The following is a 24,798-nucleotide window of genomic DNA, read 5'->3' as shown; positions in this document are numbered from 1 at the left end:
AGTAGTAGTAGTAGTAGTAGTAGTAGTAGTAGTAGTAGTAGTAGTAGTAGAAGTGTGCTATGGGGTCAAATTCAAATAGTCAACTTTGTTATTTTGTTGCTGTTCAGTCATTTTCCATAATGTCCAAATCTTTTGTGACCGTGACCTCATTTGGAGTTTTCTTGACAAGATATTGGAGTGATTTGCCATTTCCTTCTCCAGCTCATTTTACAGATGAGGATTTTTACAGGCAAAAAGGTGAAGTAGCTTGCCCAGGGTCACACAGCTAGTAAGTGTCTGAGACAGGAATTTAATTCAGGTCTTTCTGACTCCAGACCTGGCACCCTATCCACTGTGCCACCGAGCTGCCCTCAAGTTATAGACATTGATTAAATAATCAACTTAATATTGCTGAAATGCTCAGAAACAGATATCAGATCCTTAATTAATGTTGCTATGTTTTCTCAAATAGAAAATACACACTACTCATTTGTAAATGGAAGAAAAAGATGCTTAAGGTAATGATGACTACTAAGTATTTATAGAGCACTCTGTAACTTGGAGATTACTTGACATTCATCTGTAAATGAGGTCTTGGGAGCTAAAAATTACCCAAGTAATACCTACTCCACCAGAAATATAACTAAACCTCTAAACTTAAAAAGAAAACAAAATTTGCATTACTAAAGTTGATAGATAATTGTCATCATTAATACATTTTGCATGTATTAAGATAACCATCTTTAACCAGAGGTAAGATTTCTGTAGGGAAATATAGGTTTAAGATGTCTTCCTAGAGACTGGATTTTGGTTAATCACAGAATGTCAAATTTGGAAGGGGCTTCACAGGTCATCCAACTTTTAGTGGAAGACCTCCATTGAAACGGAAGGTATATTTACTGAACTGGGGCATTCCACATTTAGTCCCTTATAAATGTCAAATTTTTCCTTACATTGATCCCAAACCTGTCTTTCTGAAGCTTCTACTTCATTAATCTACTTATGCCCAATAAATGAAAGGACACAAGGACAGTTAGCTTGGGGAAGGGAAGTGTAATAAAGTTTATCTATTAACAAAGAGATAATGTGGATTTTTTTAAAGTGTGAGATTATTTAAATACATATTAAAATTCAACATTTGAGGGGGGAAAAGCAAAGTATTGTCCCTTTAAAACCAGAGATGAGATTGAAATTTGTGGTTAATAAAGAAGACCAACCGAATTAGAAGCCAAATGTAGGAAAAAACGTTAACTTCTGATAGATTGGCACAAATGCTAACCTGAGATCCAGCAGTCAAGTCCTCCCTTGGCTGCTTGTTAGTTTTATAACCTGTGGTTTAATTTCATTCTCTCCTTATTTTTTTTTATCAGTACAATCAAAATAATCCTCCTTGCATACTGCCTAGATTAGTTAGGTTTTCTTAGAACCAAAAAAGATAATCCCAAGTACAGTATTTTCAATTTATCAGCCATATAAGATGCAACAACAATGAAAGATATCAGAGTTTTGTGTTATACCCTTCTGAATCATTGGGAAGTGGGAGGGGAAACCACCAAAAACTATTTCAGGATTTCAGAGGTTTGATCTTGTTCTTTTAATAAAGACCAGTACCATCACACCATCTCTCTGTGAAATTCTCCCCTCCTTTCACTTTCTACTTCCTCCCTCCCTTACTATTTGCTCTTCTTCTTCTTCTCTTCTCTCTTCTTCTCTTCTTCTTCTCCTCTTCTTCTCCTCCTTTTCTCTTCTCCTTCTTCTCTTCTTCTTTTCTTCTCTTCTCCTTCTCTTCTTCTTCTTCTCCTTCTTCTTCTTCTCCTTCTCCTTCTTCTTCTCTCAGCCTCTCTCAGTCTCTCTCTTTCTCTCCATCTGTCTCTTTCACTGCCTATCACTTTCTCTGCCAGAGGCAAGAGAAAAAATAGGGAGGAAACATTAAGAACTAGAAATAGCAAATAGTATCACAATAAGGAATTCAACAATAGAGAGAAAATAAATAGCAATATAAAAACTACCTGCATATGGATATTAACACAAAGCTACCCTAAATCCCCAAAGCATATTGGACTGTGAAAAACTTCAGGAGGCTCTATCTCTAAATTAAGACACTGGAGATTTTGCTTAAGTTAATTCAAGCCCAAAGAAAAACGAATAGACAAAGTCTGAAAATGTGAAAGAGACTTAATTCAATTCGATTCAAACATTTATTCAGAGTCCAGAGCACTGTGCTAAACACTGGAAGATAATGACTTTTTTATGACATGGCCCTTGCCCTCAGGGAACTTACACCAAGTAGAACAGTGATGTGAAGAGAGTGCTGCACTTGGAGTCTTAAAAATCTCAGACATTTACTAGCTGTGTAAATTTACTAGATCTGTGAGGCTAGCCAAGTCACTTAATTTCTGTCAGCCTCACTTTCCCTATTTATAGAGATAACATGTGCCAAGCACTTTGCAAGCCTTAAAGTACTATATAAATATTATCTATTACAATACAGTACTTAATTATGCCTATTTATGTGCATTTCTTTAAATCTTGTTCTAAATGTTTTGTGAGCTATTTAAATACAGTATTTATTGAGACAGTAAAGCATAGGCCTTCCTAGAATTACTAAGGAGTTCTATTTTCATGGGACTACTTCAGTAAAATTATGTCAAACATTCTTCCATTCATCCAAGTGCTGAGTCTTAAGCAAATGTTGGTGCTCAGACCACAGCTCAAACATAATCCTTCTGGTAGGAGCTTACCTAAATGAATAACAAAATGTCCAAGATGAAATAACAGCCACATATCAAGTTTTTTCAGGGAACCTAGAATATTTACCTAATTCTAACTTATGGGGAAAAAACACGCTAATAAATGCAAAGAAGGAAGAAGAGATTAAAAGGAGAAAGTAAGAGCCAGAGTTGACATTAGCTAAGCCTGAATAGATTTGTGAAACTGAATGGAGTGCAAACTGTTTCTCCCCTCCCACAATTTTTTATTTTTAGAGACTTTGTTTTAGTACCAGCTAAACTAATGTTATCATAGAAATAAAAATGCCAAAGATTATAACCTGTTAAATGCATACTTAAGTGTTTTGTAAAACCCCTGACTGTTATATACATCTAAATGGAAATGGAAGTATTGTCACATTTTTTGTTCAGAAATAGAGAGGTGTATGAGGAGAGTTCTTAAGGTTCATCTGAATACTTTTGGAGGGGAATTTTGAGGTCTTTTTATTTTAATATGCATTATACACATGTGAATATATATGTTTAGATGTATGTTTATATATGTACATATATATTTAATATAGAGAATCATACAATTGCTAAGTTGAATGGGACCTCAGAGGTTAGCCATTCCATGCAATAAATGGTGGAATAAAATGCAGTTGTTTAGTTGGGAGAAGAGATGATATGATAATTACATTGCATTTGAAAGACTGTCATATGGAAGAGGGATTAACTTTTTCTTTTACCCTCAGAGAGCAAGACAGGAAGCAAGGTACAGACATTATAGAGAACATGATTCAAATTCAATAAAAGGAACCATTTTCCAACTATTAAAACTATCTAGAATAATAAAATGAACTGGAAAAGAAACTGGAAAACCACTCCAGTATCTTTGCCAAGAAAACTCCAATGGGGTCATGAAGAGTTGGACACAACTGAAAAAAATTGAGCAAAAATTGAATAATGGGAATGGGCTGACTTGTAAGGTATTGAGAATATCCCTGGACATTCTTAAGCAGAACCTAGACAACCTTTCAGGATGATGTTGGAAAAGTATGTGTTGAACTGGATCACCACTGAGACCTCTTCCATCAAATCTGTAATTGTGATCCATAGCTCTGTCCCTATTCAAAGCATAAATCTCCATGTCTACTGTAAAGGGATACTATAGGGATTCATTTGACTCTCTACTTTTATTAATATCATCTTGGGCCATCTTCAGTCACCCTGATCTATATCTTGCCATTGGACCCAGATGGCTCTGGAGGAGAGAGTGAGACCGGTTACTCTGCACAGCCCTCCCTCACTTAAATCCATTTCACTTCCAAGTCATGACATTACCTTCCTGACATCATCCTCTATGAGAATGAAGGACAAACAACAGCTAGAATCATAGTGATATTTTTGGATTCCAAATTCCATGGTTAATACTTATTGGGTTTTCATTTTACTAGAACCCTGTAATCCAAGTTATGTTCCCATGACCTAGTCACATTTCCTCTATTTTATACTTCAAATAACAGATCATTTTCTTAAAGAATACCAAGAAATTCCAGTTGAAATAAAATTAATTGAGTTAAGGTTTCCTGTCCCTATTACCTTCCTATATGAGAACATTTTGCCAGTAATTTTCAACTGACAATTTTGCATAATGCAAATGTATATTTAATTGGTTCATTTGTGGAGATTTCTGAAAAACAAAAAGAAATCCACTTAAATTCAACAACTAAAATGGAAATTAAAATGAGACAACTTATGTGAGTTTATCTTTTCTAACACAAATGAATTTGATCTTAAGTTGATATTCAGACACACTATCACATACAACTTGGGTAATACCTCTCTTCTTGAATATTCATTGAAACTGAACTCTGAATGTGATTTTCCAATTTTAATGTATTAAGTTATGATCATTATGATAGGTAATAAACATAAAGCCATTTAAATCAAACCAACTGAGAGCATGTATAGATAACATTCTGTGAACCTAACTGTATATGCCAGGTATTTATTGTTATTATTATTTAATGAAAATGCTTATTCTGACACAAACCTATGATTGAATTGGTATACAGAACTCCCAGTGAGGAAAAGCTCTTTCCAAATGAAGGTCAGCAATTTGTCCACAATAGATTTCATAGAAAATAGCCTGGGGGGGAGGGGGCGGCCAGGTAGCACAGCGAGTAAGAGCACGGGCTCCAGTGTTGAGAAGCCCTGGAGATTGAATCTTGGGCTCAGACACTTAGCACCCACCCAGAAACACCTGGCCGTGTAACCTTGAGCAAGTTACTTAACCCCAATTGCTTAGGGGCGGCCAGGTGGCTCAGTGAGTAAGAGCACCAGCTCCAGTGTTGGGATGACTTGGATCAAATCCGGGCTCTGATACTCAGCAACACACCCAGAAATAACTGGCCATGTAACCTTGAGCAAGTTACTTAACCCCTATTGCTTTAAGAAAAAAAAAAGAAAATAGCCTGGGATAATAAGATGTTAAGTGATTTACCTAGCAGTGTATGCCAAAGGCAGATCTCTAACCCAGGTCTCCCTGAATCCAAGACCAATTTTCAGTCCACTATGCTACACTGACACTTCTTATTATATTTATCATCATTATCATTATTAAAGTTATCAAATCACTCAACAATGATATCAAATCATGGTTAAAGATCCCCCCTCAAAGGAGGAAAATCTTTCAAATAGATTCCCTCTAAAACTCCTCTCCTCTCCTCTCCTCTCCTCTCCTTCACCACTACAAATATTATTTATATTAATTGAAAATTAATTGAAAAAATTTATATTAATTAAAAAATCAAATTGAAAATTTAAAAATATTTATATTAATTGAAAATTAATTGAAAAAAGTCTTAAAAATGGCACTCAAATTTAACATCATTTTTCCCATACAGAACCTCACTTAATAGCTTCTCTTAAACGAACACAATGTTAGAGTAAAAAGAGACTTTAGGTTTCAGACCTCTCATTTTATTGATATTTAGATAAGTTCAGTGACTTGCCAAGGGTCCCATAGTTATTTTAGAGAAAACACACACCTAAAAATTTCTAGGTCTTTCTATATCATACCCACCCCCATTCCAAAAAAGTACAGTCTCTGAATCAAATAAATAGAATACTAAAACACCTAAAAAAAATCCATCCTTACTCATACCACAGATAGAAGGGGAGAGAAGAGACAGAAGAGAGAGCAGAAACATATTCACTATCAATCAGTGAACATTTATTAAGTATTTACTATGTGTCATTCTCATAGACCCCAGAGGAAGCATTAAAGGTAGAAGGGTATATACATGCATATGTATGCACTATGTGTGTGTACATAGTACATGTAGTGGTATGTATGTAGCACCTGCCTGTGTGCATTTGAGTATATATAAATACACACATACAGGTGTATACGTTATTATTTCATATTTTAAATTCTGAGAGATCACATTCGATTTACATTCTTTTTTTTTTTGCTATTCTTTTGGATTCGGGTTAAGTGACTTGCTCAAGGTCACACAGCTAGTTTTCGTGTTAAGTGTCTGAGGCTGAATCCGAACCCAGGGCCTCCTGACTCCAGGGCCGGTGCTCTATTCACTGTGCCACCTAGACACCCAGATTTACATTCTTAATATTGATTTACAAAGTTTTGGCTACAGTGACTATTTAACAAAAATTAAAGCAATAGAGGACTACCAGGCAAGATGGCTGCCAAAAGGTACACGAACCAGTTCCTACACACATATTGTAGCAAAAACTTTAAAAATAGAATAAGACTAAATAATGAGCAAGAAAGCTAAACTAAAAGTTACAAACCAAAGTAAGTAACTTCTTCCACTCCTAAATTGCACAAAATGTCAGGCAGAAGCCCATAGGAATTTGGACATGTGGTCACCTGGGTCAGTGCAGTCAAACAATTTGGAAGCCTCCAAGACTGACAAGAGATTGATCAGAGACACAATATGCAGAAGAACTAAGAGTGGAGATCTCCTTTGAGAAAGACACAGGAGAATCAGAAACCCACATTATGAACCTTGGAAGTGGCCAGGAATAGGAACAACTAGTGTGATCGTGGAAACTTGCACTCATATACTCCTAGACTAAAAGGTACAAATCCCAAAGCTCTTTATCTTGAGATTCTATAGAATATTCAGTGCTTTGAACTTCAAAGGTCTAAGAAGGCACTAATCGTAGAGGAAAGTCTGCTTAGAAACCCAAGTCAAGATGAAGCAGGACCTATAAGTGAGGGACATGGCTGTGGTAAAAAGCCCTAATTCGGTAAATGTGGCTGGAGAGATGAGGAAACTAAAGAAGATACAAAGCACTAGAAAAAATTATAACAACTGCAGACAGATCCTAAAAACTGATTTAGAGGGATAGAATAATTTGATAACTGTAAGCAGAGATTCAAAAGAAAAAAAATCATAAGGATTTCTTAAATACTTGAAAGAAATAAAGAGATTAAAAATGAAATAAAACTTCTAGAGGAAGTGATTGAAAAGACAACACATAGTTTAAGAAAGAAGGTGATAACTCCAGACCAAATAATGGAATCCCTAAAAAGTAGGAAAGACAAAACAAAAATCTATGACTCCACGAGGCAGCAAGAAATTCTAGAACAAAATCAAATAATTATAAAGTAGAAGAAAATACAAGGTGTTTGCTGTCATAAACAAAATGACTTGAAAAACAGAGAGAATTGAATAATTTAAGATATTTAAAAATCATCAGACTCCCTGGAATGCCCAATTTAAAAAAAAAGCCTACATAAACTTTCAAGAAATCATAATGAAAAAGTCCCAGATTATTTAGAACCACATGTTAAAGTGAAGATCGAAAGAATCCTCTGAAAGAAAGAATCATCCTGAAAGAAATCCTAAAAGGAAAAAGTTTCAGAAATATTATCACCAAAAATTCAGAGTTTTCTGGGTCAAAGAAAAAAAAATACTGCAAATATCAAGAAAGAAAAGGTTCAAGTGCCATGGAACTAGAGACAGAATCACACAAGACTTAACAGTTTCTTTTCTTTTTTTTTTTTTTAAACAATTGGGGTTAAGTAACTTGCTCAAGGTTACAAGGCCAGTTTTTTTTTGTGTGTGTGGGTGTTAAGTATCTGAGGCTGGAACTGACTCCCAGGCCTGTGCTCTTACTCACTGAACTACCTAGCCACCCCAAGACTTAACAGTTTCTACTACAATATGAGGAAATCTTAGAATACAATTATTTCAAAAAACAAAGGAGATTAACTTACAACAAAATATCTCCCACTGCAAAACTAAACATAATCTTGCAATAGGGAGAAGGGGAGGTTAAGGGGGACTCAAGAGAATTAACCTTTAATTGAATAGTCTTTTAAACCATTTCTTAATGAAAAAGTCAAAATTAAGTAGAAAGTTCTAAGAAAAACCTAGAAAGTTAAAATTATTAGGGCAATTGGAAGAGGAAGTGTGAAGCTAAAAAAGAGATCCTAATGGAAAAGAAAAAAAAGTGTCTCTTCAGAACTTTAATGTCTTCTAAGGATAGTGAGGAAGTTAATTAAGAAAAACAGGGCACCTATGGGTAGATTGGCTCTCTCCTGAGAGTTTTAAAGTGAGAAAGAAATGGGAAGATAAACAGAATAAACCTCCTTTAATTTAGATAAAATAAACAGTATAAAAGGAGGAAGTAGGCAGAGTAGATTTACTTTTTATTATACTGTATTACATGAGAAGAAGACTATAACAAATATGGAGGAAAGCATTGGTGGAGCAGGTATTGGAAAACCCTTTTTCTTATTTAAAATAAGCACTTGACCTTTCAAAAAAAAGGAGTGAACACACATATACCGAAATATATACATAAAGAGTTTGGTGGAAACAAAAATATATTAAACTCTACAGATAAATAAGCAGGGATTGGGAACAGGGAGGGATGAAGGCAGTTAAGAGGGAAAATAATAGTCAGGAGGGAATAGTCAGAAGCAAAACAAACTTCTTGATCTTGAATGGGATATAGAAAAAAAAATAAAAGGAATGTGATTTAATTTTAATTTAATTAACAGTGAGCTCACTAATTGGGTAATAGTTGAAAAAATTGTGGGACATGAATGCAATATAATATTACACTGTAAACAATTGCATTGTAAAAATGACAAAATATGGGGCGGCCAGGTAGCACAGTGAATAAGAGCACCGGCTCTAGTGTCAGGATGACCTGGGAATCAAATCTGGGCTCAGATACTCAGCACCACACCCAGAAATAACTGGCCATGTAACCTTGAGCAAGTTACTTAACCCCGATTGCTTTAAAAAATTTTTTTAAAAAGTGACAAAATATGGTAAGGGGTTAGTAATGGTCTGCTAAAAAGAAAAAAGGAGAAAAGGAAAGAGAGGTGGGGAGGAAAAGGAAAGGGAAGACAGAGGAAGAGACAGTACAGGCAAATTAGAAGGGATATTGAAACATTTTTTTTTCTAAATTGCACAGAGAGTAAAAAGGGAAGTTCATAAGGAAATATAGACAAGACAGATTATCTGGAAAGAAATAGGTTGAATTTATCATATACATTTTTAAAAGAGTAAGTCATATGGAATTGAGATTCACAGTTACATATAGAATCTTTTTGTGTCCTAATTTGTATAGGAAATTATCTTTTTTATTTTTTGTGATTATTGTCCAGAATTTAAACAAGTACTTTTTATTTTTAAAGAGAGCACTTCGAAAATTTTAAAACGCTAAGAAAAAAAATAAATTGAAGCAGTTTGCCGACTCTTCATTTACTCCAGCCATGTATCTCAATTGCTTTCCTAAGCATACTACCTAAGATTATCCACCCCACAACTTGGGCTTTTTAACTCAAATGTACTTCTCCACAGATGAAACTGAATAAAGAGATGTACTTTATTTCATGAGGCAGATTCTTATACAATTTTTTTTAAATAAAATGAGGATCATTGGTATCTGAGTAAAAATGATGAGCCATCCACAAAATGAAAAAGAAAATTAAGGTGTACAGTGATACAATAAAACTGGATCTTTAAATGCAATAGTCAAATCAATGATCAGGGAACACAGTGGCACTAAGAATAATATAGCAGTCTGAAGTTTTGTGAGGCTAAGCAGCTGAAAACATTGCTTGGGGTGTTTATCAGAAGTTAAAGCAATCAATGGGTGAGCCGACAAAGGCATTAATTAAAACAGCTGCTGTGCCCAAAATTGAGAAAGTGACTTTCAGAAAAGCAAGCACATTGAATGACATCATGAGAATAAAAATTAAACCTGTCTATTAAAAAAAAAGACACCTAATCGAGGTGATAGTAAAAATGTCAGAAAAAAATGCCTTTGGCCCCTAAAATTCCATATCTATAATAAACAGTAACAGATCCTAAGTTAAGTTTAATTAAAGTTATAGAAGGGAAACTTATCTTTTAAGAGTTGTAAATGATCAAGGGGAAACAAAACCAGTAGAAGCTTTTTTAAAAAGAAAGATCGTTTTTTTTTTTTTACCTAAATGTTCAGCATAGTGACTGGCACTCAATAGGTCCTTAATAAATATTTTTTAATTGAAATTAATGATATAAGTTATTTGAAATCACACAATAGTTGTGCTCCCCCATACACACACCAGATTCCCATTCACCAATGATACGATTTGAAAGTTTTTGATCCCTTCAGAAAAGTGCTTTATATCCATTGATCTCTAGGTCATCCATTAAGCTGGGAAAATAGCAACAGCCTTTCGAACAGCAGCAGGAAACTTGATATTGCTCAAATAAAACAGAGTGTTGGAACAGGTTATTTCATGAGGTATCATTCTTCCATTCACATGGGAAAAAAGAATGTCACCAAGTACTACCATATCCTCTCAGAATCAAAGTCATTCTGTGAAAGTAAATAACACACTACTCCCTTCTTAACAATATATCCTTCACAATAACAGCAACTTAAATAATTGACATTTACATAATGCTTTAGCATTTCCAAATCATTTTACATATACTATCTCATTTGAGCAACAATCTTATGTAGTAGCTACTGTAGATATTATTACATCCATTTTGCATGTGAGGAAGCAGAAGCTCACTCAGAGAGGATCAGTGACCTCATGGCCACACAGAAAGTATTAATATTAGCATTATTTTCCTGATCCAAGTCTTGCACTCTACTAAATACACTATGCTATATCTATTTAAAAGGAAAAACATGTTCAATAGTTTAAGAACCTGTGCTATACACACACACAAAAACCCCAGAAATGTCTGTGCTTATATCAATTTTTCAATCAAAAAGCATTTATTGAGTCTACTATGCTCCAAGTAGGGTGTTATGCACCAAAATGATGAGTACAAAAACAAAACAGTCCCTACCCTCAAGAGCTTACATTCTAACAAAGGTCTAGGTTAGTGGTGTTCGAATTTATTTGATTATATACTTTTATCTGTTTCTACAAATATGCACCATCATGTTTCTATATACCATTGCTTGTCTCATGGTTCAGAAATGAAAACGGCGAGGGGCAGGGATCTTAATTCTTCATCAGTCAATGTCCTGGGGCACAGAAACTAGCATTCAAAGGGTATCTGCTGCATCCCCATAGTGATCTAGGGGGAAAGCAGGGATATGGAGGTTGGGGATAGAGGGAGATATCCCTAATGACACCTTCTCCTGTCACTGACTGTATAGAGGACAGGGGGCAGCCTCAAGGAGTATGTAATCATAATGAATGAAGGGTAAGTGTGGTTGAGGTAGGGACAAGCCCCACAATTATCTCCTGAGGTAAAGATAGGATGCAACTCAATTCCCACACCCTCTAATTGGGTAATCTAACACTTTTTTGGATAATGTCATAGCCGTCCTGAAATCACTCCATACCTCTCCAGGAAGTCAAGGATCTCATTTTGGAAACCATTGGTCTAGTTAGTGATGAAGATTAGGAATGGAGGTATGAGGCAGTAGACTGCAACATGATCTCCAGTAGCAGTGGCAGTACCAATTTAATTGTTCCCAAGAAAGGAGTGGAGGTAAGGGAAGTAATGTGGCTATGAGCCCAGTGTCAGGGGAATTTAGATGGTAAGATGGGATGTTAAGCATTGTCCAGGAAAGACTAGATGTTGTACATTGGTTGAGTTTTCATTCATGAACTAATCAAAGCAGCTCAACCCCAGGGTAGAGTTTTAGAGATAGAGCAGGATCTACTATTGCTGACAAGAATGACAGGTACAGAAGGTCAGGGAAGAATATTTTGTGAGGATGACTCGCACATCCAAACAATAAAGATCAAAGTAATTTATAGGTTCAATGGGCTACACACACACACACACACACACACACACACACACATACACACACAAAGGATATAAGAAATATCAAGTCACTCTTTGACACAGTTTCTAATTGGAAGTAGCCCAAATCAGTGTGGAGTATCCTGAGTAAAATATAGTAATTCTCTAAGATGAAAGGAAATAAGAATCAATACTGTCTTTTGTATCCCTCCTAGGATTTACAACAATGTAAGTACCTAAGCAAATATCAAGCAATGATAACAGTAACTGCTATGAAATGTGTTTTTGATAATATGAATGTCATTGAAAGGTATTTTAATTTTGAACAAAATTGGTGATGCTTTGATGCTTTCATTTAAATTATCTGGGGAAAAATTAAAATAATAGTTCTTTCAAGATCTACCTGATATTCAGATAGTTTCTCTGAATATGGACTAAAAAACAATTATAATTTTGAAAACTAAGCCACTGTTATCACACATCTGATTTCCCTTTGCTCTTTATTTATGTGCCAATTCCAATTAGTGCTGATATAAAACCTAATACTCTTATTAAAGCCAACTCTTTTAACTCAATTTGTAATTGTATAATGCTTCAACTTTGTGGTATAATTATCAGAGAATACTAAATATATTTTGGATATGAGAAAACTCATATGAAGTCCACAATAACAATAAAACTCAAAAGGTAACGAAGAGTTCCATGGTACCCACAAGCAAGCTGCAACATGTCACAAACAAGGGATTGTGTTACAGCACTAGCATAAAGTATCCTTTCCAAAAAATGTACAGTTAGGGGGAAAAAATTAAAAAGTTACATAGAAAATCCACCATTACACACATACATACATACTTGTGCACAAACACACACATACACACGCAAAATTCTAGTTTTAAAAGTTGTTACTGACAAAAAATAATACATATTTGCACCTAAACCATGGAAGACAGGCAAATCTGAATTATCTACATTAAATAGCAGCCAAGTTTCCATTCACAGAGCACTGGCCATGGAGTCAGGAGGATCTCAGCTCAAATCTGGTCTCAAACACTTGACACAACTAGCTATGTGACCTTGGACAAGTCACTTAACTCCAATTGCCTTGACTTTCTCCCCTCAAAAAAAAATTCTACTCACTTCAATAGTAACTGTGCCTTGTTTCTTTTAACTCTTAGAGAAAATATGAACATGTGTCTGTATAAAGAAATTTAAAGGATATAAGTGGGTTACAAATTGTAGTGTCATACAAAACAATGAATGCCAAGTCTATTGCCTATTAATTAAAATAGCATAAATATTCCTGAAATTTGGGATTTTCTTTTTTATATTTTACATGTACAAACATGTTACAGATATACATATATACACACGTGTTTGTATATACGTATGTTATATGGTAAAAGTTAGTGGAAAATAAGCCTATAAAAGTACTAGTGAAATAAACATGTCAATATTTAAGGCATCCTACCTTAACATTGCATTTTTCCCATCACTTCTTGTACATCGAACCTGTCTTGCTTGATAACCTATTTCTACATCCCATGGCTTAGAATGGTGGTGAGGCTTATAGCCTTGGTGCTTAAATGTGACCCGCTCTTTTGAATCAGAGCTAAAGTCCAGAATAGTTCTTCCACTTAAACTAACTTCCTTAAGATTAGGCAGTCTACATTTACTCCAAGGTCCAACTTTAAGGCTAAATATGTATTCCTCTTCCCCAGGAGGACAGGGGATGTGAGAGTCACAGGTCCTCCATTCAGTGAGATTTGGACACATCACACCTCCATAGAGTGGGGGAGAAATGACTGATCTAGTCCTGTGTTGCAGCTTCTTCCCACACCCCTTGCTGCACACAGACCATGATGAGAACTCAGACACAACACAATCCCGAGGACAAGGAATGAGGCAAGCTTGTTCTGTGGGTGGCTGAGGTGCAAAATATTCACAGATTTCACTGATAACCACAGTCCGGTTCAGTTTCTGAATACAACGTACTGCCCGGTGCTGGAGTCCATGCTGGGCTGTCACACACTCAGAGGTCCTTGTTCTGATGTCACCATGAACTGGAGTCAGTATACAAATTTGCCACTCTGACACCTCCCACTCAAAGAGTTCACCATGCCAGTCACATACTTTAAAACAGCTTCTCTCCTTTTCAGGTTTATCAACCTCTTCGCAGTTTGACAGAAGGCTTGTCCAACCTTCTAGGTGAAAGCACCACACTCCTCGAGTCTGAATACCTCCTGGTCCACAGTTACCTGTACATCTCCCCCATGGACCTAGAGGGGTTGAAAAAACAAAGTGAAAAATTATTAACATATCTATCCATGCTTTGGTTTAATGAAAAAATCTAATTTGCACACTAAAGAAGTACAAATAACTTCTAAACAGTCATATTTTTTTTTTACTAATTTTATTATTTTTGCTTTTGTATCACCTTCACTCCCAAATATATTCCTCCCCCAACCCCAATATCTATATAAACATTGATATACATAATGTATATATAAAAAGAGAATGTCAAAAAAGTAGTTCACAAATACTAACCAATACATCAACCAATTCTGACAGTATATGTAACATTTCACATATCATCCGGCCACCTTTAAAAATAAGAGGATGGGCGTTTTTTCATCTCTTCAGAGACAAGCTTGATCATCATTAACTACATAGTGTTGGTTTTCACCTTTTCCCCCTTTCCATTTGCATTATTGTGGTCTTTGTGTAGATTACTTTCCTGGTTCTGCTTACTTCATGCGATACAAGTTCGAATAAGTCTTCCTAAGTTTCTCTGAATTCTTCATGTTTGTGGTTTGTCAAGTTCCATAATATTCTATTATATTCATGCACCATAATTTGCCTAGCCTTTCCACATTTGATGCAAGGTTATGGGTTTTACGCAACATCATTGTTAAAAAAAGAGATTAAAAAAAAAAGAAAATGATGCAACTAAATATTATTCTTCCTAAGCTCGAGCAATTATACAGTGCTAGTTGAAAAATAGGCCATTTCCAAATATAACCTCTTCCCCTCAAGTAAGATGTCTTTGAAAAGTTAAAATACCTTGGTATACAATGAAAGAACAATGCAAAATTACAACATTTTAAAATAATGACATATTTGGAGGAAAAATTTTCCTCCAAAGAGTAAAACTGAATTACAATGGAAAGAATATTGCTTTTTGTAATATCATGACCTGGGTTTCAGTCTCATCTCATCTCTGCCAGTTGAGTGAGCTCAGTTAGCCTTGGGTGACTTTATCCTCTCAGAGACTTAGATAAGAGGACATTGAACTATGTGACTTTTAACACCTCTTGCACCTCTAAATCTATAATCTTATGAAATCACATTTGTAGAAATGAGCCCCTTTGCTGGATATTAATCTGTAACGCAACAATTCTGATAACTCTATACCAGAATACTCCCTTTCAGTTTAAAAGTAATAAAAATTAAAAATAATAGCTATAGTAGCTAGCATTTATATATCACCTTTATAAATAGAATCTCATTTGATCCTCACAACAACTCTGGGAATTAGAAGCTACCGTGTTTCCCCAATAATAAGACCTATCCCAAAAATAAGCCCTCCCCTTACTGTGTAAGATTCCTCTAAAATAAGCCCTCCCAAAAAAATAAGCCCTATTGAGATAGCTACTGTAGTGAAGGTGATTCCCTGCGCTACACACTACTACTACTGTGCTACCCTCTGTATGCACCATCCCCCCCCCCCCCCCGTGAAATGCACGCCGCGCTCCGAGCTGCATCCAATCAGAGCCGCAGCAGTGAGCACGTCATCCTGTTCTTTCCCAGTGATTTGCTTATTGAATAAAGGTACATTTTTTTGTTCACATTTACCTGTTTATTAAAATTGCTGTCAATGTTCATTAAAATAAGTCCTCCCCTGAAAATAAGCCCTCTGGTGTTTTTCTGTCCAAAAAATTTAATAAGACAGTGTCTTATTATCGGGGAAACACGGTATTATATGGGTCGGCCAGGTAGCACAGTGAGTAAGAGCACTGGCTCCAGTGTTGAGAAGACCTGAAGATCGAATCCCAGGCACAAGCACTTAACACCCACCCAGAAACACCTGGCCATGTAACCTTGAGCAAGTTACTTAACCCCAATTGCTTAGGGGCGGCCAGGTGGCTCAGCGAGTAAGAGCAGCGGCTCCAGTGTTGGGATGACCTGGATCAAATCCGGACTCAGATACTCAGCACCACACCCAGAAATAATAACTGGCCATGTAACCTTGAGCAAGTTACTTAACCCCGATTGCTTAAAAAAAAAAAAAAAGAAGCTATTATATCCTCATTTTCCAGTTGAGGATACAAAGGTTATACAACTAATAAGCATCTAAGGCAGGACTGGAACTGAGTTCTGGACTCTTGGCCAAGTGCTCTATGAAATGTATTCAGAGCCAGGGAATACTAGATAAATGCACATTGAAAAAGAAATGTCTTGTCATCTCTTTTCTATATCTGATGGTCTTCACAGATGACAATGATCAAGAGGATGTTAAAGATGTCTGGACTTGGAGTCAGGAAGACCTAGAGGCAACACTTACAAACCATACGACCTTGGGAAAATCACTTGATTCCTGTGAGCCTCAATTTTCTCATCTGTAAAATGGGGATAATAATGATTCTACCAGTCACCTCAAGGGGTTGTGTATGAGAAAAGCACTATGTGAATCTTAGTGCTGTACAAATGTGGCCTAATATTCTCTACTTTTCCCTTTTCTCCCGCTCCCATAATCCCAACCTATAATTCCCCATCCTGTTGCTCTGCTTCTTTCAAGGCACCAGGTCCACAACAGTCTTAGCAGAGTCATACTTCTCCCCCCTGCTCCATACAGGAGTCGTTGTTGCTGTTCATCCTTCTCAAAAAGGACCAATGACATGTCTTGACTTGCAAGTAAGTAGGATTTAAGTGAGGCAGAGCTGTGCAAAGTCATCAGCCTCACTGTCTCCTCCAGAGTCACTGCAGTCCAGTGGCAAGATATAAGATGCCATCAAGATGGCCCTGGATACAGTGGAATTGCTTGGCCCTTTTAAGCCAAAGTCTTTCCCAAGTCCCAGTTTGTCTGAGGCAACGACCAATTCAATAGCTAAAGGGTAGGTAAGAAGTGAAGCGAAAGATGGCCAAGTTTGTCTTCACAAAAGACAGTCCCAAAATCAATTAATTATCTTTTTCTCAAAACCCTCCCTGCTTCCAAACTTCTCCATTACTGTTGAGGGCACCATCATTCTCCAAAACCCCCAGACTCCCCATCTAAATATCACCCTCAGCTCGACACTCTGTTCCATCTCCCGCTCCATATCTGATCTGATGCTATGATTTGTTGATTTCTCCTTTGTAACATTCCTCTCATCTTCTCTCCTTACACTGCCTTGACCACAGTAGAGGCCAACATCACCTCATGCCTGGACTATTACATTGGCCTGATGGCTGGTCAGCCTGCCACAAGTCTCTTATCCACTATAGCCTATCTCCTCTGATCTTCCAAAAGCATAGGTCTGACCACGTCAGTCTCAACTCAGTGAACTCCAATGGCTCCCTATCACTTTCAGGATCAAATATAAAATCCTTTCTTTGGTATTAAAGTCCTTTATAACCTAGTCCCTGCCCCCTTTCAAATCTTTTTATACCTTCCTTGCCTCCCTCCACATACTCTGTGATACAGTGACACAGGCTTCTATGATGTTCCTTGTCCAAGACACTCTGTCTCCTAATCCAGGAAATTTTCACTGGCTGTCCCTCATGCTTGAAATGCTCTCCCTCCTCATATTCACCTGCTTTTCCTGACTTCCTTCAAGTCCCAGATAAAATCTAGACTATAACCAGGCTTTCCCAATCCCCTTAATTCTAGTGCCCTCTCTCTGTTGATTCTAATTTGTCCTGCCAATATCTTGTTTATATTGTGTGTGTGTGTGTTTGTGTTGAGGCATTCAGAGTTAAGTGACTTGCCCAGGGTCACATAGCTAGTAAGTGTATGAGGTCGGATTTGAACTCAGATATTCCTGACTCTAGGTCTGGTGCTCTATCCATTCTGCCTCCTCCCTGCCTCTTTTTCATAGTTTTTTGCATATTGTTTTTCCGGTTAGACTGGGAGTTCCTTGAGAGCAGGGGTTGTCTTTGGTCTTTGTAACTTCGTTGTGTTGCTTAGCACAGAGACCAATCCATAACAGGTGCTAAATAGATACTTCTTGACTGACAATCAGGTAAAGACTCTCCCCATTCCTATTTGGGAGACAAATAAGACAGAACCCCCAGAACTTTGGGGCCTGCAGAAGAAACTCAAATAGGAGGACTGCTCTCACTTGCCCTTTGCCTCCTTATAGTCCCCCCCATTATCTCACTCCATTTCTCCAACAGTTTCTCAATCGATTGCAAAGGTAAGAACCTGCAGTATTTCATGGAATCTGAGCCCTACCACCCTCCCATCCCTTTATTTCTGCTCCATGATAACCATAAGCAACAGTTCCAGTGTAATCAATATATAGTAGAGACAGCTGGGTGCCCTAGTATATACTGGGCCTGGAGTCAGAAAGACTCAAGTTCAAATCCTACTCAGGCACATACTAGTAGCGTGACCCTGGGCAAGTCATTTAATCTGCAGCTTCAGTTTCCTCATTTATAAAATGGAAATGAAAATAACAGCAATATCACAGGATTGCTGTGAGACTCAAATGAGATCATGTAATACAAATGCATTGTAGGTGTCAGCTAGGTGGCACAGTGGACAGAGCACCAGCCCCAGAATCAGGAGAATCTGAGCTCAAATCTGGACTCAGACACTTGACTCTTACTAGCTGTGGAAGTCTAGACAAGTCATTTTGTCATGACTGCCTTGCCAAAAAAGTCATTGTAAACTTTAAATTGCTGTAAAAATAATAGCTACTAAAAATGCTGCTAGCTACTAAAAATACTGCTAGCTACTAGAAGTCAGAAATAGCAACTAAATCCCAAAAAGAAAAAAAAAAGTATAAAGGCTTTAGGGAAGAAGCTTTGTAGAAATAATAATAATAATAATACAAATAAGTAATAGCTAGCATTTATATGCTACCTACTAGATCCTAGACACTGTCCTTAGCACTTTACAAGTATTTCATTTGATCCTAACAACAAGCCTGGGAGGTAGGTACTTGTATCATCCCCATTTTATAGTTGAGGAAATTGAGGCAAATGGGTTAAGTGACTTCTCAAAATCACACAGGCAGCAGGCTATTCTTCCTGACTTCAGGCCAGGGCTCCACTAGCCCATCTGCTAGACTGCCTACCAACATTGTTCCCTAGTGCTTTCTGAAGACTTGTTTAAAAAGCAGGGGAAAGGGACAGCTAGGTGGCTTAGTGAATAGAGCACCAGCCCTGGAGTCAGGAGAACCTGAGTTCAAATTCGACGTCACACACACAAGTCACTTAACCCCAATTGCCTTACCCCCTCCAAAAAAAAAAGAAAAAAAGCAGGGTATGGTGGAACTGTCAGTAGACATAGAAATGAGAACCCTATTGCAAAGAGAGAAGCAACATGATGTATTATGAAAAGAAGAGAGTGCTAGATTTAGAATCGGGGGGCCTGTCATTGAAGTTGTTGCCCTGCTTGGCTAATTCCTTAGCATCCTGGGCTTTATTTTCCTCATTTATTAAAGGTGGGGGATAGAAGGTGTCAAGGTTAGAAGAAGGGGGAATAGCCCACTTCTGTGGTTCCCTCCAGTCCAGGATCAAGGATCTTATTTGATTCTAACAATACCCATAGTATTGTAGTGCTATTTTTACCTCAAATGAAATAACATTTATAAAGCACTTTGCAAACCTTAAAGCTTTATAGAAATGTTAGGCCTTATTAAACTCCTAAAGCATGTCAGGCACCCGTATAGGGTTGAGGATACAGAGACAAAGGTGGAACTGTCCCTGATTTCAAGGAGCTTAGGTTCTATCAGTGAGAACACATGTTTACATAATGTAATAATTAAGTCATAAATGAAAGCTATGCAGAGTAATAGAGAGAGGGGAAGGTAAAGGTTGCCAGGGTGAGGTTTCATACAGAAGATGGAACATGAGTTGAGTCTTTACAGGAAGAAAAGAGTGCATGCAAGGTATAGGATAGAGCCAGTGCAAAGGAACAGCGATGGGAAATGAAATGTCCTGGATGAGAACAGAAAGGAGAATTTGTTTGAACTGTAGAGTACTGATAGGGGAATGGTATATTATAATGATGGAAAGGCAAGTTGAGACAAACTTATAAAGGGCTTTTATTTGACAGGGAGACAGTAGAGTTTATCAAGGAGGGAAATGACATAGTCAGATTCAAGCATTAGTAAAATCACTTTTATGATCTTTATGAGGCTATAGATAGACCCTCAACAGAAATAGGAAAATCTTCAGAATAACTGGCCATATAACCTTGAGCAAGTTACTTAATCCCAATTGCTTGGGGGTGGCCACGTGGCGCAGTGAGTAAGAGTGTCAGGAGACCTGGGATCAGTTCTGGCCTCCGATACTTGGCACCCACACAAAAATAATAATAACTGGCCCTGTAACCTTGAGCAAGTTACTTAACCCTGATTTCTTAAAAAAATAGGAAAATCTGGAAGAGGTTTGTTTGTTGTGTTGTGGGTTTTTGTTTGTTTGTTTGTTTTGGGGGGAGATAATTAGTTCTGATTTAGAAATGTTGAGTCTGACATGCTTATAAGATATCCAGCTCCAAATTTGTAGTATGCAGTTGGTAATGCAGGACTAGGAGACTGGGACTGAAAATACAAATTGGGAAGTCATCTCCCTGGAGATGATAACTTCACAACTTCACGGGAACTAGTGAGGGTACCATGTAAGAGAATATAGAAAGTAAAAAAAGAGAACGGGTGTCTAAGCCAGAGCCTAAGGGATGCACCCTTCACTGCAGTGAGATGTTACAGGATGACTTTGTAAGGTGCACTCAGACAAGACATGGCAAACCAGTCCAGAATATTACTACCAAGACAACTCCAAATGGTGTCAATAAGAGTTGGACAACAGTGAACAATAACAACAACAATAGGTAGGCAGAGAAGCAAGACAGGGCAGTGCCATAATACCTAAAATAAGGAGAGAATATGCATTAGGACACTGGTCAAAAAAAAAAACAGCAAGAAGTTGGATTCCATTGTAAAGATGTGGAACCTAAGAGTCAGAAAAGTTGGGACATTCATTTCTCAAGGCTTCAAGGAGGAGAGTGGCAATTTGTAACCCGATCCTTGAGTGGATGAATGTGTGTTAAAACAATCTTTTTTTTTACTTATTATTTTTCTTTTGGTGCGGTCAGGTGAAGACACTGAAAGAATTAAGAAAATTCCCTACTGTCTGGATTAAGGGTTAAAAAATTTGGGAATTTTAAATTTTTAACATTATTATTATTATTATTATCATCATCATCATCATTGTTATTATTACTGCTAAAGCCTGGCTTTTTTTTTTTTAACCCATAACCACCACTAGAATCCCTATATAGAAGACTGGTAGGAAAAGTTTGTTTGGGGCAAGTCCAGAGGGCAAATTTGCTTCTTGTACTGAAAACACTTAGATGTGTATAAAAGGGTTAAAATTAGGTTTCTCCACAAACACTTTAACATGTAGTCTAGACACGATTTAAGGTTATCAGTTTAAACCATGTAACCTTTGCCTCTGTACCAGCATTGTAATGACTACAGAGGCCATTCACAACTTTCATAGCATACTGATTTTTACAGAAAAGATAGAGAAAGTATATCCAGATGTGATCACAAATCTTATCTAATATTTATTTAGAAATGTGCATATATCTGTGTGACACATATATGTAAATGGCTAGAGAACCTAGTGATTGAATTTTAAACTATTTAGCATATTGACAGGAAAGTCAGAGCTGAACTATAAATGTTCTGGAGCCATCCCTACTCACTTGGTAAGAAAACAGTCCCAAGGAACTACTCTGACCTTCACCTTCAGTCAAGTCAATCATAACATTCCAACTACACAGCAGTGCTCACACTTTTCAAACCTGATGTTCCTGACAAAGCTAACTTTGTTAGCTTACATTGTTGATCAAATGCTGTCACTTGGGGAGATTATTGCAGGTGACATCATACCCTTCTTTGGGCTTAAATAGCTTAAAATGTCTTTATGAGAACAGTCACACTGTGTTTAGAATGAATTCTGCTTTTAATGATGGAAATTACATCCAATAAATCCACATACTTATCGCTGTTTATTTGCTGTAGTCAATGACTGTTCATGATATAGCAGAAGCAATTATTTCAGAGCATAAGTTAACCATACCCAGAAAGTAGCAGTTTCTTGAATTGCTGTTGCTACGCCCGAAAACATTTAATGTATAATTGTACAGAAGAATATTCTTTCTGTGTGGGAGGGCTGGGGATGGGGTGTCTAGACTTGCCATTTCATTCATGGGACAAAGTAGTGGTATGGAAACTTAACTTTCTCCCCTCAGTACAAACTGGTGACTTTATCTCTTACCTGTATCAAACCTATCTCACAACTTTCCTCTTTTTGTTGAGTGTACCAGCATCCTTCCAAAACCATCCCTCTCACTTATCCCTCATCCATATCCACTCAGTTTCTGTGTCTTATCAACTCTACCTTGTCATCATTTCTTGTATCACTCCCCTTCTCTCCACTCTAACCACAGCACTCTCCTTCAGTCTCCTTACAACCAATTTCTCTTTACCTCCCATGCATCTTTCACACTGCTACAAAACTGTTATTTCTAAAGCACAAGTCTGATCTTATCACTCTCCTGCTCTAAAATGAGAGTGGTTGCCTGTAACAACTATGGTAAAATGCAATTTCTTCTGTTTGGCATTTAAAGACCTTCATGATCCAAATCCATTCTAGCTTTCTAGATGGATCACATAACTCTATGTTTTAGCCCAGTGGTATCATTGTTCTTCCTTCATTTTCAAAGAGGACTGAAGACACCATGGGTTAATATCTTGACTTGCATCATTGGATTTAAGTGAAGCAGAGTTACACAAAATCGTCAGCCTCACTCTTTCTTCCAAAGTAAACAAAGTCCAATGGCACAAAAAAAAGTCAGGATGACTGATGATGGTTCAGGCTATGGATGACCTTGATATCTTCTATGTCTGGCTGAGCTCAGACATACAGTGCCTAGTGGCATCAAACCCAAATAAAAATGATCCCTGCTCTCAGCATACTGACTTAGAAAATCACAAATGAACATTGTCTATGTTGCATAGTTCTGTTTCTTTTTCTAAAAATGTCAATATTATATTTTCATCCGATTCTGGCTTACTCTTGATGCCCAAACTCCAACCAAAGGGGCCCTCTCACTTTCCCCACACCTGAAACTCCATCCCCCAGTTCATTGCCTTTGAAAACCTAGTCCCTATCCCTGGAATGTTCTGCCTCCTTTTGGAGCCCCCATATCCTTTCAAATCTCAATTCAATAATTACTTCCTTTAAGAAGATTTTCCAGATTCCTCCTAGTTGTGAGTCGAGTTATTTCATATGTATGTATCTGCATATATACATTTGTTTTTGCTTTTTATGTAAGCAAGTTGTGCCTCCTCAGTATAATTTAAGCCCCTTGAAAGCAAGGATTGCCATGGTTTTGTATTTATAGCTCCAGAAACTATCACAGTACTTGGTACATGTTAAATGTTTAATCATAATTGTTGATTAGGTTCTTGAAAATTCCCTGGGGCGTTGAGAAGTTAAGTGGTTTTCCCATGTTTCTATAGTAAGTCAAAAAGAGAGCTTAAATCTACATCTTCCAGGCTCTAAGGCCTGCTGTGTATCCATTCCATCATGTTTCCACTCTGCTATGAAATTACTGATTTTGAAATCACTTTCAAATGAATTTCTTCATGATTCCCTTTGATTTCCCTCAATTTTGTATTTTACATATTGAAATGCTACTTTTACTTTTGCCTTGACTGGTATTTGGTTAAATAAGTCAGTGAAGTGATGCTTTAATCATAATTTTAACACTGAACAAGAATTCTAAAATATACAATATTTTATAAAATTAAATTAATATACCTCCTGCTTGAGGCAAATTGTGCTTTAGACTATATGAGTTCTGAGTTTCATGATTCCAAGCAGATAAGAAAAAAATAAAATAAAGTAAATAGAACCGGGTGCAACTCATTTGACAAGTTGTTTTTAATGCCTCCAATATAGTCCTACTCAGATGCCCCCACAGTATGAAGAACTTGGATTCTTAAATTCTGTGCCATTTGAGCACAAGTTCTCGTAGGTCCTCCACAAGTTAGAAATCTCTAAATATTGGTCCAGTAACTGTCTAGATCAGTACTTCTGAAGCTCTTTGGTCTCATGACACCTTTACACATATAAAAATTACTGAAGACCCCTGCAAAGAACTTTTGCTTATGTGGGCCAATATTTACCATAGTAGAAACTGGACCATACCAGTATTAATATAAGAATAATTTTGAAGCCTCAAATCCTTCAGATAACCTTGCAAAGCCCCCACTAGATCCTAGTCCCATACTTGGAGAACTACTTACTACTTAATGGATTTGGATCTTGAAGGGCTTTAAATGGCAAACAAAAGAAATTGGATTTTACCATAGTTGTAACAGAACTACTTACCCTGAAAAAACAGAGAATTCAGGTTTATTGAGTTATTTTTGTCAATTAAAAGGTTCTACCCTTTCATATCACCCTATCTATGTCTTGATTGCTTTTATCTATAACTAATTCCTCCCTATCACTTCTGAAGGTTGACAAAAATGTTATGAAAAACAACTCATGAAAACACCTTCAATGGTGTGAAGGGTGTACCACGCACTGAAACATTAAAGATTACAATGCATTTTAATTTTAGTTAATCT

General features: G+C 36.9%; 1 protein-coding gene across 1 annotated transcript in view; it reads right to left on the bottom strand.

Moving 5' to 3' along the window:
• THSD7B (thrombospondin type 1 domain containing 7B) overlaps positions 1-24,798 on the bottom strand; it is a 1,193,076-nt gene that overhangs the window by 807,987 nt on the left and 360,291 nt on the right. The window contains exon 3 of the mRNA XM_069067855.1: positions 13,416-14,223. Within this exon, the coding sequence (XP_068923956.1) occupies positions 13,416-14,223 (808 nt within the window). The remainder of the gene's footprint in view (positions 1-13,415; positions 14,224-24,798) is intronic.

This window comes from Petaurus breviceps, unplaced genomic scaffold (assembly GCF_028583685.1).
Source record: "Petaurus breviceps papuanus isolate PSGF00001 unplaced genomic scaffold, PetGlider_PUasm1.0 90752, whole genome shotgun sequence".
In the NCBI taxonomy this organism is placed as follows: Eukaryota; Metazoa; Chordata; class Mammalia; order Diprotodontia; family Petauridae; genus Petaurus; species Petaurus breviceps.
Note: the sequence above shows the minus strand (reverse complement) of the source record. Positions and strands in the feature narration are given on the sequence as shown.